This window comes from Juglans microcarpa x Juglans regia, chromosome 4S (assembly GCF_004785595.1).
Source record: "Juglans microcarpa x Juglans regia isolate MS1-56 chromosome 4S, Jm3101_v1.0, whole genome shotgun sequence".
Taxonomy (NCBI): domain Eukaryota; kingdom Viridiplantae; phylum Streptophyta; class Magnoliopsida; order Fagales; family Juglandaceae; genus Juglans; species Juglans microcarpa x Juglans regia.
This window is the reverse complement of record NC_054601.1, coordinates 23360336-23376600: the sequence shown is the minus strand read 5'-3', so window position 1 is coordinate 23376600 and position 16265 is coordinate 23360336. Positions and strand designations below refer to the sequence as shown.

Below are 16265 nucleotides of genomic sequence, written 5' to 3'. Positions count from 1 at the left end.
GTCTGTCTTCTTATGCCAAAACCTCTATGACAATTCAACTTCCATTTCTCATTAAAAAGATATTTCAACCCATTGTAATTATTATATTAATCAGCTCAGTGAACCATCCACACTACCACCAATTTTATTTAGCTGTGAAATGAGCGATGAAAACAAACATCATAAAAAATGTACCAAATAACTTGCACTTGCAAGTATTAAACCACACTTCATAATGCAAAAGAACAACAGCTACCATCAACATCCGGATGTAGTCCAATAAAATCTGATAGAACGAGAGAAATGTGCTACATGAGTGGTTCTGGAAAATATCCCCTTGTTGGGCCATTAATGTTTTAGTGGTGGTGCTTCTTCTCAAAAAGCCCATCTGGACCTGGATTTCACAAAAGAAACATATCCGATAAAAAAAAAAACTCTAAACTGTAATGAAAGAATAATAATGCGCAAGGGTATGCATAAAAAGGGAAACAAAATCAATTTCCGTGCTTTTAATCAGCTAAACCGACCACCACCATCTTGTTTTGCTTTAAGAATGAAGAGACTACAGAAGACTATTTGGTGGAAGTGCATCTTAAGGGTGTGAACAAGTTTTTGCAACTCCACTAAAACACTACTTTTGCTACCTAACACGAAGATAAAGATAGCCAAGAAGGTATTCAGAGCAGAGGTGGCAAGTGCACACATAAAGTCCAAAACAGCACAGAGCCCATGCGCTTAACCTTGTCAAGATGGCGGACAGATCTAATAACAAAGGCAGCAATTGAAAAAAGGTTCCTCAAAGTTGAGAGAATCAGAAATAATGCAAAACGTGGATGCCAATGATTTATTCAAAGCTGTTGAGCAACCAATTCCCAATCATGCCAGGAGAACTAGCAAAAACAAACAGATTCGACATTGGCTACATTCTTAATAATTGAGAGGATAAAAGGCATAATTAGTGCTGATCATAAACAGGGTACCAAAGAAAAAATGAGGATTGCCATACTCCTTATACAGTTGAAGGCAACTTAAGGATCAAATCCTAACCTGAGTGAATAACGAAAGCTCACTATGGAATGCCAGAAAACAAAGTTGAACTTCAGTAATCAATATGTTGAACACACCAGTGCCAAACAGACAATCAAAACTAATACCTACCTAATTGTGACACATTGAATCAAAACTTAGATTGGGTTTAGTGCGTTTTGCAATGAGCAATATTTTTAACCCAAAAAAGAATCTAACACAACTGCTTTAGGTTTATTACACCAAAAATAAAAATCCTGTGTCAACCCAACTTATGTGAGTTTGTGTTGAAATTACTCATGGTAACATAACCCGCCATCTCTTTTCTTGCCCCACATACTATGAACATTTATGCTCTGGCAATTGTCACTTATTACGCACATTGGTTGCACTTCTTTTGGTGCTTACTTATCGATAAAAATGAAAAAAAAAAAAAAGGTGGACGCTCCAAGTCCCACTTAACACAATCAACTTGGCTTGTAATCACAGCTCACTAGAGATGATGCCATTGGCTTCCGTTGGATAACCAAAATGCTTCTCAAATTTTTAATTTAATTAGAAGCCGTTCCACCACCTCCTAATCTACTGGAGATGGTTGCTCCTCACTTTAGAGATGAAGTATCAATCAAGGTATGTGAAGACTGAAAATAAGCTGTCTTGCCAAATGAAGTAATCAAAAGTGAACTACTCAAAGCAACAATAGAATGACCAAAACAAGGAAGCAAATAATAAAGATTACCAGGTCATGATATCATATAAATGACATCAAACCGAGGGAAAAAGTCCAAACAACATTGACAACGGAATAAAATAACAGTTTCTTATTCATTTCTTGTTTGCTACTGAAAAACAATAAATATATTACATGATATGTTAGAAAACATACCCCATGGAAACTCTTTGTTACGGATGTGCAAATACGGGTATGGCTGCATACATAGACATAAAAAAAGATAATGTCACTGTTGAGTAACGTGTAGAACCTTCAAGATATAACTAATAATAATGCTGGCTCCATGTGTTACATGTATAAAAATTGCTCATAAATTTTCCATGAATCAAACATGACAATAACAATCAGAGAGGTCACATGGGTAAAACAGAAAGCTTACAGGAGGCTCATCGTAATGGGGATGGCCCTTCGATAGGTTATAAATTGCTAAAGCAGAGCATGAAACAATGCCTACATATGTTATCTTTTCCCATTTCCCCGCCTCACCTGTAAATATTTGACAAGTGCAAAGAAAGTAAAACCAGTAAGAGAAAAGGGAATGGGAAAGTCAGTAAAAACAGAAAACTTTGATCTCAATGCTATATGTAACCCCACCAAAGCCAGCAATTGGAATGACAACAAACTCAATTTGTTATCAGCTACACACGGCGGTCAAAGAAAGTACATACACGAATCCAAAAGAAGAAAAAAAACTAGACCCTTATATCATGCATACTATCCCAAAATAGAACAGCCAAAACCATTTGGAATCTTATTAGAGATAACCCCAACTAGTTGAGATAAGCTATTTATCGGGGGAGAAAATAATCTATTCTTGTTCTGACTTACATAATATGAGGAACTCAACTAAGCAAAGCCCTTAAACTAGAAATTCGTTCATAATCCCAACTCCGTTTGTACTTGCAACAAATAATAAATAGATCATTTACCAATAATCTGATAATATACCCAACAACATTAGGCAGAAGAAGAAAAAAACCTTAATAAAACCTTAATAAAACCCATTTATAATACCGAAAATCCAACCAAATCCCCTACTTTTCGGGACAGTGGAAAATCCATAAATCCTGTAAAATCGTTTTTCAAGTCAAAACCCCGACAATGACAACGCATCGGAAATGAACTCGAAATCAAACAAATAATAAACAATACGATACAAGCAAATAATATCATCATATTTGCAACAGATAAAACAATTAGATCAACTTATCCGTGTGAGAGAGAGAGATTTACGAGCATCGTCGTGGTGAGCAGAGGATGCAAAGGTGCGCTTGGAAGGGGCAGAGGGTCGGGAGGCACCACGAAGAGCGTTTCGAAGAAGACCAGATCGGACCATAGCCATCGCCATTTCTCAGCTTCCGTATCCTCGTTGTGATTGAAAACCCTTTTTTTTTATGCTCTCTCAACGTTCGGGCCAACCAATGGAGTATTGAGAATTGTGGCACGTGCGGACATGGAGGGGCTTGAATTACATACGGTTCGAGCTGTGCAGTTCCTATAATCTTTATTTATTTATTTATATTTTTGGACGAAATTCATTTAAAGTCTTTGGTAAGTAGTTTAGGCCCGTATGAACTTCGAGGTGAGTCGAGATGAATTGAATTTTTTTTTATAAATAATAATGAATTGAAATAGTAGGATGAGTTTTATAAAACTCACATAAGATGAGTTTAGATATATTTAGATGTTAAGATGAGTTTAAATATATTTATAAGAAGTTGAAAAGAAAAAAGTTACGAATCACTCGTTTAAAGATATATTGAGTTTAAAAAGGTTGTGGATCTTACGTGTAAAAATATATTTAGTTAAGATAAGTTTAGTGATTTGAGAATTGGATGTTTGAATGTCAGACTCGATTTAAAATTAGACTGAACTGAGTTAATTTCATTTCAGTCCAAGTTCCAAATAGGGCAGTCGAGTGTTGAACAAAATCAGTAATTGAGAGTTCACATTTTTGTTAGGGGTGCTACCCGCACCAAGCGGTGCAGGTCCCCCCCGCCCCCCTGCATGGGCCGGGGGGTGGGGTTTTCACCCCTTGTCCCGCATCCCATTACCCCACCTCTTGCCCACTTCAATAATGGATTGCATTCCACTAGGCCCAAAAATGATTTTTAGATCCAAAAATAATCAAAAACACATTTGGAGACTCAAATTGTAAATTTAAATTAGTAAATATGACTATAATTTTATGTAGTTTTTAAATTTGTTAGTACATATTTTGTATAAGTTATAGTGTAATACAAGAGTCCTACTACACTACAACTTACATAAAATATTAAGTAAAAGTTCTACTTAATACATATTACTATATTTATATATAGTAAAAATAATAAATATTTATATATTTATATTAAAAAAAAGAGGTGCGGAGTGGGAGAATTGTAGGGTGGGGTTGGGCTCTCTCTGCCCCCGCTCCCGTTAGGGGGACAGATGCAGGACAGGACTGCCCACCCCTAATTTTTGTAATTCGAGACATCAATTTTCAATTTTAATTAAAATTGATTAATAAACTTCAAAAACTCTCAAATAGGTATATCTTGTCAATTTTTTGTTAGAATATTAATAATACGCTACATGTCAATCTCTCATTGGCTGACACATGGCTTCAATATTTACATAAGCCAATTAGAGATTGACACATGGCATACGAATGCCACATGTTCGTATGCCATGTGTCAATCATGCTATTACTTTTTTAACCTTAAAATTTATAGAGATATTGAATTGTAAGTTTTTTTAAATTCATATATCAATTTTACAAAAATTAAAAACTAAGGTTTTGAAATGAAAAAACTTGAAAATCCAAATACTAGTTTACAATTAAATCAAATAAAATTAAAAGATTTGGAGACCTTTCAATTTCTCCCGTTTAGGAAAATAAGGCCTCATTTGGTTACAAAGATGAGATAAGATGATATAAAATAAGAAATTTATGAATAGTATTGAAATGATTTAAGTTAAGATTTTCATGGATTTTGAAAAAAGAAAGAGATAATATTAAATAAAAAATATATAAAGTTAAAAAAGAGTTATAATATAATTTTTTTAATATAATTCTTGTTTTGAGATTTGAAAAAATTAATTTTTTTTTTTTTTTTAAAGTTTGAGAAAGGTTTAATGATTAGATAAAAAATTGAAAATTTAAAATTGAAATATGTTTGTGTTGGAATGGTATTTAGATGTTACGATGAGATAAGATAGTTTCAAAAATTTGTGAAATCAAATCAAACCAAACCAAACCATTTTGTATTGATATTTATTATTTTGTTTCTAGTCTTTTCCTTTAAGAACTTCGAATGCTGATTTACCTCTTATTTGGTCTAACAAAATGTTATTTTGAAAAACAAGAAAAAATTATATGATAAGAGGAGAAATTATATTTGCAGTTCTAGGGTATGCAAGCCTTATACACTCCCTTTGAACAAAGTGGATAAATCTGAGAACCACATGACAAATATTTTTTTAATGATGGATCCTATTTTTTTTTTTTAATTCAAAGAGAGTGTGCGAGACTTGCATGCTTTAGGACAATATCTAACATTACTCTAATAAGAGATATTTAACCTTATCCTTCCTTCCTTGTGAATTCCTCATTCCATTTTTATATTGTCCACGAAGAAGACCCTGAAGTATGATATATGTACTTTTTTTAAAAAAAAGATGTGGTAAGTGTTTATTGCTCCACCATATGCCCACTTCAAAGTAATTAATTCTCTGGTACTTTGGCACAAATTATAATTGTAGAAGTACCTCTTTAAGGTATGTTTAGTATTACTTAGAAATCCAATCTTCTTTTCCTTCAAATTATTTAAGAGAAAAATGGTTCATTCCCTTACAGTGTTTAGCTAATAACAGAGGTGAAATGGGCAACAATAATTAAAGTAAAAGATTTTCAAGGAAACAATAAAGATCGAGGGTCAAATAACTTGGCCAATAACTCTAGGGTATAAAGCTTTCGCCTTGGCCCTTCGCAGATTAAAATTAAAAAACAAAGCCACCATATATGGTACATCTGAGAAGTTCGGCTTTGGTTGCAATCTTGGTTGAAGAAATGCGAGGGTGACATGGCATCTCGATCTTTTACATTGTTTCATGCAAGAAAGTCTTTTGATTAAAAATATTACACTGATGTTTCACTCAAATTCCTGTTTATTGCATTGTCTGGAGTAGCATATCAAAGATAAAGAAAGCTCAGGGACATAGCAAGAACTGAATGCAGTACACAGTAGCAGCATTTTTTTTTTGTAAGTAACCAGTAGCAGCATTTGATCAACAATAGATTCAGATGTCCAAATTTATCTCCAAGTATATTAAGTTTGACATAGCTTAATTATCCTGTTCCCCTTCAAAATTTTGGGCAAACCTTTTTGTTTCAATAAGTTGGCCCAATGAAACAGAGTTCTCATATCCACATTATCTATTGTCAAACTACAAAAGAGCACAAAAGGAAGTGAAACTGTCACCAGTTATGATTTGGAGGGAGTAAGGCCGATTCCTGCTGAATCATCCATTTTGTAGGTGCGCTCATTGTGTTCTAGAATGTCTTCGGCTCCTGAGCTGACGTCATCTCCCATTTCCCCCTCATTTTCATCCTTTGTGGATCCTACCACAGCAGTTTCAAGCTCCTCAGAGGCATCCTCATCATTTGCAAAACCCCATCCAGGAATGATCTTTCCTTCTTGACTTGTTACATTGCAATCATTGTGGACACCTTGAGATCCTATATTTAACAAATTTCTTCCAGAGTAGTCAGGGGTAATATACGAATGAAATCCAAGACTCCCGTTAGCTGTAGCTCCCATATAAATAGGTGAAGCGCTATTGTTATTCATCCCCTTAGCTTGCTGAGACAGAATTGAATAGTCAGTTTTCAAGTCCTTGACCTTTTCATCAATACTCTTCAATTCTGAAGGGGAACTAAGACCAAATCCACTTATTTGGACTCCAGAAAATTCCCGATGAACATGATTTTGGAATGCAGGCATCATCTGATTGTTTCCATTGATCTTCGAGTTGCCAATAGTGTGAGGTGTCACAATATTGGATATCTTTTCAATGTTTTCTTGTTCTGTAATGGCAGACACGCAAGATACTTTTTCTTTATCTTCAACCTTTCTAAGGATAACTTTCTCAAAAATGATTGATTTACTTCCGGATGGAGCTCTAAATGATGGAAGCTTTCTACATTGATCTCGGGGATTAGACTCACTTGGAGAAGTTAGTGCATTCATCAATTTTCTCTTCGGTCTTCCTCTCTTTAATGGTTGTTGAGCTGAACCACTCCCAGTAACTTGAGCAGTAGGCTCTTCCACTGTTGGTTTCTGAGATGAGACTGCCACTTCAAGCTTCATTAACCGATTCTTGTAATCAGCTATTTCGGATTGCAAAAGATTAATTGCATTCCATAGCTGAACATTCTCTGCTGACTGCGAACCCACACCAGATAATCCAGCTTGTTAACTCATAATCAGAAAGAGTAATGCTAGATACAATCCTAGAATATGCAAGCCTATGCACACTCTTAAAAAAAATGGGGTCTCACCACCACCATTAAAAAATGGGTTTTTTCATTTGAGTCCCAGATTTGTCCACTTTTTTCAAAGAGAGTGTGTGAGGCTTTAACACCATAGGACTGTACAAATCATTTCCCAAATAAAAAAAAAAAAATGACATTGTACTGTATTATAGGAGGCAAAAAAAACATACTTGAGAATCCCAGAGTTGCTGATGCTTCTGGGAAAGGTTTGTTGGAAGCCTGATGAATCCTCTCTGGAAGGGTTGTCCAAGGGATGCTGCATGATTAGACAATTGTGGAGGTGGCAAAGGAAAAAAGCCACATGCTCCCGGGAAACTGTAAGTGCAAGGAGGCTGGGATTGTTGCCCTTGACCCCACCAAGAAGAGTGATCCCAAGGACCTATAAATAAGAAACTACCTTCATATGACTCAAATTACATTCATATACCAGCAACAATTAATTCATTCAGATATTAGTATTTTCTTTTTTGCCAGGTCATTGACAGTTAAAAGACCAATCTCAAAATTCTGCTCCATAGCTGGACTAGTTCAAGTCCTGTATGTTGCAAATCATTCCTGAATTGTTCACTAACATCATCGCATCAATTAATCGATGCCCATTATAATTTACCCGAATCCTTGGCAGACATGGTTCAAGATGTTAATCGAACCCAGCGATATCCATCGATACATATAGCAAAGAAAAATGACTTAAATTGAAAAGGCACCTGGAAAGCCTTGATATGTGTATCCAACTTGATAACAGCAATTGGGAATATGGGGTTGGTTTGTAGATGGAGTTCCTCCTTCTAAAGCACCAGGAGCTTGCCAGCTCACGTCAGGTTTTCCAAGGGGAGTGAGTGGCGAAAATGTACAGGGTGCATTCACTCCAGGCAACAGGTAAGCAGGATGCTGGGGCAGCCAAAAGGGCGATGTTGGTTGAACAAAATGCATTGGCTGTCCATGGTGAGCCTGGTGGTTGGTAGGATTCTGTTGAAGATTTAGTAATTGCTGCCATTGGTTCTGGATGATAGGTGAGGACGATTGAGTGGGAGGACAGGGTTTAGAAATTAATGGGGACTGCTCCACGGCATGTTGAGCTGCGTATGGCCATTGTAGAACTGGTGAGTACAGCTGATTTAGGGATTGTGCACTATCCTGCAAAGGGCTTTCAGTCTTTGTAGCAAATGCAACATTGGGCTGGCTCTGGTCTTCCTTTGTCTGTTCATGCTCATATTCATTCTGATAGAGTATAAGAAGTAATTGAAATTTATAAATTCCTCTCGAATAAATATATCTAGATATGGGTCATAAAATAGTTTTCTACTGACAGAAAAATTCAAGCATGTTTTCAGTGTCCAAAATGCGAGAAAGATATCAATGCATTTCCTTGAGAATGAATCATGACTCCTCTACGAATATGATTTTACTGGTCAATAAAAGAGTCAGCACATGAATAAACGACACAAATAAATGACATGCAACTTGCAAGGTCCCATTTTCAACTAGGATTCATCTACATTCTGTTAGGGCAATTAATACTGCTGATTACCGAAACCCACGACAGAAAGAAAACAATAGGATACAGATATTGAAACCCTCAAATGCGTATTAGTCATTGTATTTTAAAATGGAAAAAAATTCTCAGATAGAACCAGAAAAGAAAGAGTCTCAGCACAATCTGGGTTTGAATAATAACAAAAGAAAAACCTTTTCAAGGAACGAAAAAAAGAAAAGAAAGAAGGAATGAAAGTCTCATACCAAGAGCACATTTGTGTCATGTTCTTGATCCTTCCTCATGTTTTCCATGGCCCAAAAATATGACTGACTGATGCTTAGAAACTTTCCGTATTATTTGGTGGGTAAAGGGCAAAGTCACTGCTGCAGCTGCAATGCCGTAACACTCATTTCGGCGAGAAAGAGTTGTGGTGGCAAAGTAAAAAGAGCTCGAATGTCTTTTTTCGCACACCAGAGACAGTGAAGGGAATCTTTTTAGAGCCTTTTCCAAGTCTTGTTATTGCTGCAGGCTCTTCCTCCTGTGTGTTGCATCCAACTTTAGATTTTTATCGGAACAATTACGACAAAGAGAGATGATTTTTACAAATTCTAAATGGATAACTTGTATAAGTTCTTGTAAAAACGTAGATTTCATGTAAAAAAAAAAAGTGTAAAAATTTTTTTTTAATAGAACTCATAAACAATTGAATGCCGCCTGATGTTGAATTGAGTTAAGTTGAGATGATAAAATATTGTTAGAATATTATTTTTTAATATTATTATTATTTTAGAATTTGAAAATTTTGAATTGTTTATTATATTTTATGTTAAGATTTGAAAAAATTGTAATGATGAGTTTAGGTTACGAACGAAGCGACTACTAAGAGTATCTCAAATATTTTCATGATATCTCATTATTATTTATTATTTTATTATTATTTATTAATATTATTTATTATTATTTAATATTTTATCATTATTTTTTTATTATTTTTTCATTAGAATACATGATAATATCTCGCTACCCAATCGGTACAGCCAGTGCTGCCCAAGAGGATGCATCCACTCTGCTCCCTTCATGTTCAAGAGTGAAAGCCTCATTTGGGGTCACACATCTGTCACTTTCACCAAATCCGAACTATAACTTTAAAATCAGTATGGGAGTTTTTCGCTTTTTTACACATCCATATTTAACATCAAAAAAATTCTCAAATAGGTATTTATTGACTAGTCACGTGTCAATATTTGATTGATTGATGCATGATATCAATATCCATGTCAGCTGATCAATGACTTGCACATGCGTATGAATGTCACGTGTCAATCACACCGTTAATTTCTTAACACTAAATAGAGGAGCTCAATTGTAAATTTCTTGAGATTCATGTATCGGTTTTATAAAAATTGAAAACTGAAGCTTCAAATTGTAAAAACGTGAAAATCTAAGTACTAATTTACAATTAAATTTATAATATAAATGAGTCTTCTGTAGAAAAATTATATATTTACATGAAATTCAACTTTTATAAGAATAGCATTAAATGCTTTAAAGTCCTTATATTTTATCTGTCTCTTCAATTTAAAGATAAAAATATAAGAGAATCTCTATCCTAAAACCATGTGGTGTGATAGTGAAAGAAAGATGTCATTTTATAAGATTTAACAAATAAGAAGCACAACTAAATACTTTTCAATTATTTGCTATCATCACATTAATGAAATAATTAAATAGATTATTAATGATACAAACTAAGTCACGGTTCTGAAGTTACTTCGGCCGCACTTATCGAGAGATGGATAAAATATTCATATAGAAGTGCTACAAATATAAAAGAATTAAACAAAAGTAAATCTACAAAGTGATGTACATTCATGTAATTCGTTAAATTTATTTTACGATAAAAGTAAATTTATAATCTGACGTACCATATCAAATCACGTTGAATTTATTTTTGTGTGATCTTTTTATGATTAGAGTATTTCTCATTCATTAAAGTTAAAAGATAACATGAATGTCATAGTCTTGTTTAGTATGACCTTCGAGTTTCGGAATTCTTTCAAATTCTACTTGAGAACTCAAATATTGTTTAATACCAACAAAATATCTTCAAACAATTTTCTAGAGTACTGTGTGTAAGAGAATTTTCCCCACTAAGACCAAGAGGCCCGTAAATGAAAGGAAGCAAGATTAAAAGCTTGGCCCGGAGTAACGAACCCCTAACCCAGCCCACTGGAAAGCTCCTCTATACACAACATGTAGGAGGGATGGTGTTGCAAAGGATGTGACTCGTCAATTTGAGACCCCTTCCAATTAGTGTTCAGTCCTCGAGTGCCCGCTCGCACGCACAACATGTATGATATACGGGGAGCCCTTGATCTACTGGCAGAAAGAGGATGAACGATCCAGAAGAGAGACATACTGAGAAAAGGAGGTCAGATAACCACGCCACATTAATAGCTCCACCACCTGGACAACACGCCACAATAATGACGGTGTCGAAGAGCTACGTCGCATTTAAAAAATCTGACATAAGGAACAGTACGGGAAACACGGACATCATGGTAGCAGGCACTATCTGCTCTTCAGGCATGTAGTATAAATAACAGATCCCAGGTATGAGAATATCTCTCTGATTCCTAGACTCTCTTACTTATTTGCTACCCTCCAATAATATTTACTAACTTTGGCATCGGAGGTTCCCCAGCCCCTAGGCCGTCCCCTCAAGGCCGCAGTCTTTTCTACCTTGTGAAGGGTCTGTTTTCAAAGATCAGAATTGTCAGAGCTTGGTCCAAAAGTGTGTGAAACACGACGTTAACAGTGGTGCCATCTGTGGGATCGTAATAGATTTTGTGTGTCCTTCTCATACTTGTGACAACCCATTCCGAACAACTTAGAAGAGACATGGGAGACGCTATAGAAGCAAGGTTGAAAACCATGGATAAGTGGGTGATGAAACTAACTAGCGAAGTAGAGACACTCCGCAAGGAAAACAAGAAGCTCAAAAAACCCCAACAGGAGCAAGACGGCGAGGCGGGATCTAGAGACAATGAGTACGTAGGATCTCGAAACGTGAAAGTGGGACTTAACAAGGGAAAGGAATAGAAAAACATACAGAACGAGTTCATAGCCTCAAAGGAAAATATGAGGAGATAGCAAGAAAAGTAAGTACATTGTCAACGGTAGACCAATTGCTCACAAACATGGGTCTACCCTATATCGAAGAAGTAATGGCAATGCCTTTGCCACCAAAGTTTAGAGTCCCCACTATGGAGATTTATGATGGAGGAAGAGACCCTCTCAAGCACCTGGAAACATTCAAGACTCACATGACGCTACATTCAAGACTCACATGACGCTGCATGGCTTTCCCAAAAAAATAGCTTGCAGGGCATTTCCATCGACCCTAAAAGAGCCAGCACGTGTGTGATTCAGGTCACTAGCACCTGGATTGGTGTACGGCTTCGAATAACTAGCCAGGTTGTTCCTAACCTAGTTCATGTCCAGTCGGAGGAGGCGACTTCCGGCTACGTATCTCCTCACTATCAAACAAACAGAGAACAAAAGCCTAAAGTTCTACTTAGTCCGGTTCAACAAAGAGCGTATGACCATTGAAGACCAAGATGAAAAGATAACCTTGGCGACTCTCCTTGGGGGGGGGGGTCTAGCCACACTCCCAGTTGATGGCAGAGCTAGCTAGACGAACTCTTGCGACATTGTGAGAGTTCATGGACCAGGCCAACAACTTCATTCACGACGAAGACACTCTCTGGGCGTTGACGAAACCACGAAGGAAGGAAGTGGAGCACGCAGAGAAGAAGGAGAATGTCCCAACCAAGGCCAAGCCCTATGAAAAATGGGAGAAGGGCTCCCAATAGAAGCAAAGAGAGGAAGTCTTGGCATAGGGATACAGACCACGATACGACCGGCCACATTCGCCATTCAAAAGGAAGATGACCGGGGAACAATGCACCGTTACTGCATGTACCAGCGATCCACCTCACATAATACCAAAGATGCTTTTCCTCAAAAGGGTGGAAGGAATATGCAAAACAGCAGAAGCAACGTCACTCCCTGACCAGGAGGTAAGAGCGAGAGAAGAGTGAAAGATTGAGAGAAAGGAATCGAGACCGAGGTGACTGGAATAGGCGGGCGAACAGCCCTCAATGGCAACTAGCGATAAGAGAACCACCTCCAGGTCGCCCCCGTTCACCACCAAAAGAACCCCTAGGGAAATTTGAACCATAGTTGGAGGATTCACAGGCGGTTGTGTTACCTCATTAAGTAGAAAAGCACACGCCAGACGGGCTCGATACCCCGAGGTGTACTCGGCTGAGTATCATCCCGTCAAACAACGGAGGGGTGACCCTACTCCGATAATCTCATTCATGGAGGTCGATGAAGAAAGGGTCATGTACCCCCACGACGACGCCCTAGTGGTCACTATGCCTATCGCCAACTTCACCACCCGAATAATCCTCATCGATAACAGGAGCTCTGCGAACATCTTGTTCTAGGGAGCCTTCGCCAGGATGGGTATTGAGGTCGTCCGATTACAACCCGCCTTTATGCCTTTGAAAGGTTTCTTCGGAAGCATTGTCCAGCCTGTGGGAACCGTCACGCTATCCGTCCTTGTGAAGAGTAGCCCTTGCACAACCCATGTTATGGTTGATTTCCTGGTAGTGAAGACTCTGTCGGCATACAACGCCATCATCAGGAGGCTCATCCTCAACAGCCTAAGGGTCATCACATCAATCTATCACCTCAAAATGAAGTTCCCAACTCCCTAGGGAGTAAGGGAAGTCCGACAAGAGCAGGTCTCAATAAGAGAATATTACGTTCAGGAGCTAAAACAAAAAAATGAAGGGTGCGCCTCCAACAACAGTAACAGAACAAAGTAGGCCGGGCACCACTGAAGAAACTGCGGCGGGCCGCCGTCTACAACTGTCAGTTTTGAGGGGAGAAAAGGACGGTGCACGGCTTTGAAAGGAAGGATGGGCAACGACCTCCCTGAACCGGGATTCCGTGTCCCATAATTTTGTAACACCTTTTCGTCTAGCTTGTACTTTCCCTTTTATTTAATGAAAATGCAATTTTCAGGACAATGCAAAACATATGCTCTACACTTTCATATTACCAGTAAGGCACCAACAATAAAATGCGCGGCTAACAAAATCTACGGCAACAAGGTCATCAACAGATTACCTCCCTGCGGGATACCATAGGGAAAGGCGGCCTAAGGGTTGCCTTATCCCTCTTATGGTGGAGTGTGGGTCAGCCTTTGGTGGCCTGAAGATGAAAACTTACATTCCTTGTAGACGTCAATAGGCGGGTGCGGGTCCAATCACAAACTATCCGAAATTACCTCCCTACGGGACACTATAGGGAAAGGTCAACCCAAGGGTGGCCTTATCCTTTCCGTAGAGGAGAGTGGGATTGGCTTCACGCCCCCTGAATAAATTACCCTAACCTCCATCGCAACAAAGAGTGGGATCAGCACCAGCTTGACTTAACACTTACCTTTCCTGTGATGTCAATGAAAGGGAGCGAGTCTAGTAACAGACTGCCCGAACTACCTACCTTCTTACAGGACTCAATAGGGAAAGACCGACCTAAAGGCGGCTTTATCCAGAGGAAAACGGGTCTTACCTTCAAGGCAGTCCGAAGAACTTACCCTGGCTCCTATCACGATGAACAGCGGTCAGCCAACTCATTTTCCGAACTTATCTCCTCATGGGATACCACATGGAAATGTAAGCTTTAAGGTTACCTTGTCCCTCCCGCAACTAAGTGCAAGTTAGTCCTCAGCTACCCGAAATTAGAATCTATACCTTCCTCGTAAGTGTCAACAAACAGGAGTGGGTACAGTGACAAACTGCCGAATAACTTACTTCCACTTGGGATACAAGGGGAAATGTAGGCCTAAAAGGTTACCTTATCCCCCCTGCGGAGGAGAGCGGGTTTGACTTTGTGGTAACTTGGAAACTTACCCCAACCTCCACTACGAGCGAAGAGTGGGTCTAGAACCAGTCTGGCCCAAAATGTTACATTTCCTTGTGATGCCAACGAGCAGGAACGGATCCAGTAACAGACTGTCCAAACGACTTACCTCCTTGCGGGACTCAACAGGGAAAGGCTGGCTTAAAGGTGGACTTATCCCTCCCACAGAGGAGAGCCGGTCCTCCCTTTTCCAGGCGGCCTAAAGAACTTACCCTGACTCTTATCATAACGAAAGAACAGACTGTCCTAACGACGGCCTGAATAAGTTACCTCTTTGGAGAACCAAAAGGGGCGGGCTAATTTGAGGTAGCCTGACCTCTCCCAGATGGAGTTCAGGTTTTAAGTCCTACGACTGTTTGAAGTAAGAAAAATCTCCAGAACGGAAGTAAGGTCTCGCAAAAAGGCCGCACAAGCATCAACAAGCAAGAAACAGATCGAGGTTGTAAACTCCCCAAATACCGAGACAAAAGATACAAGCAAGAGCAACAACGGCACACAACAGAGGGCAATAAGTGCGGAACAATGCAAAAATGAAAAAAGAAGGAAGAAAAAAGAAATACACGAGAAAAATGTGGAAACCATATTGCCGAGTACAATCAACGAAAAATCATTTTATTAATTATGCAAGATTACAAGGAGCAAGCTACATCATAAAGCTGCATGATTACAAATAATAAGTTACACCGTGAAGCTAATATATTCAACAAAACAAGTTTCAACACCTGACCCTAGACCTAGACCGTAAAACGACTAGGGAACCTAGACCATAAAATGACCAGGGATAATCTAAAAGGTCCAGAAGACCTCACTGTTCTCGGACCCATCTGAAACAGGATACCTCGAAGAATTAGAACATCTTGGAGTTGATTTCAATGTTGAGAACTGCTAATCGGACGAAAGTCATTCACCACCGCAACGAAAGCCATTCACCACTGCAACCAAACCCGATGTGAAATGTTTCATGAGATCAAATATTCCATAGAATTTGCATGATTGGACCACTCCTGAAAGAAAAAGAGTTTCAAAGTACATGTCACATGCATTTTTGGTTGTGTATCATTTTTAAAAGAAAATATCATTATATGTTTTGCGACGACCCCGAATGCTAGGACGGATGAATGTCCTAGTAGAACTCCTCTGTCCATTCTGGAGTGCGTAAATTGGAGTGGTAACCCATGAGTTGACGAAGTACAGTCTTTGAATGGGTCATTTTTAAAGGTTTCCAGAGCGAAGTAGTATCTAATGCTAGTGGGTCCCACATGTGTAAGGTGCGGTGAAGGCATTACGGATTGTCGTACGATAAGATGTATGTAGTGATGGCGAAAGGCAAACTACCGCATAATAAGTACTCTGACATAGTCACCCCCGATCAAATGGGTCGGGTAAGTGATGCGATAACTAGCAGGGAGCCCATGGTGCATAGGGGAGCCGTGAGGTGTCCACCCATATGTGATCAGGATTTAAATGGCTATAAGTGTAAAATGTGAAATGGAAAAAAGAAAATGTTATTTAAATTT

At 38.4% G+C, this 16265-nt stretch overlaps 2 protein-coding genes across 2 annotated transcripts; both read right to left on the bottom strand.

Annotated features, from left to right (window-relative positions):
- Positions 1 to 99: 99 nt before the first annotated feature.
- On the bottom strand, positions 100 to 3180 carry LOC121263468 (cytochrome c oxidase subunit 6a, mitochondrial-like). Its single transcript, XM_041166376.1, has 4 exons — positions 2972 to 3180; positions 2118 to 2224; positions 1892 to 1934; positions 100 to 373 (listed from the first exon to the last, which is right to left on the bottom strand). The coding sequence occupies exons 1-4, from the start codon at positions 3084 to 3086 to the stop codon at positions 336 to 338; spliced, it is 303 nt and encodes a 100-aa protein (XP_041022310.1). The 5' UTR covers positions 3087 to 3180; the 3' UTR covers positions 100 to 335.
- Positions 3181 to 5983: 2803 nt separating this feature from the next.
- On the bottom strand, positions 5984 to 9273 carry LOC121261831. The gene is made up of 4 exons (XM_041164223.1): positions 9015 to 9273; positions 7982 to 8495; positions 7445 to 7653; positions 5984 to 7164 (listed from the first exon to the last, which is right to left on the bottom strand). The coding sequence occupies exons 1-4, from the start codon at positions 9060 to 9062 to the stop codon at positions 6205 to 6207; spliced, it is 1731 nt and encodes a 576-aa protein (XP_041020157.1). The 5' UTR covers positions 9063 to 9273; the 3' UTR covers positions 5984 to 6204.
- Positions 9274 to 16265: the final 6992 nt, after the last annotated feature.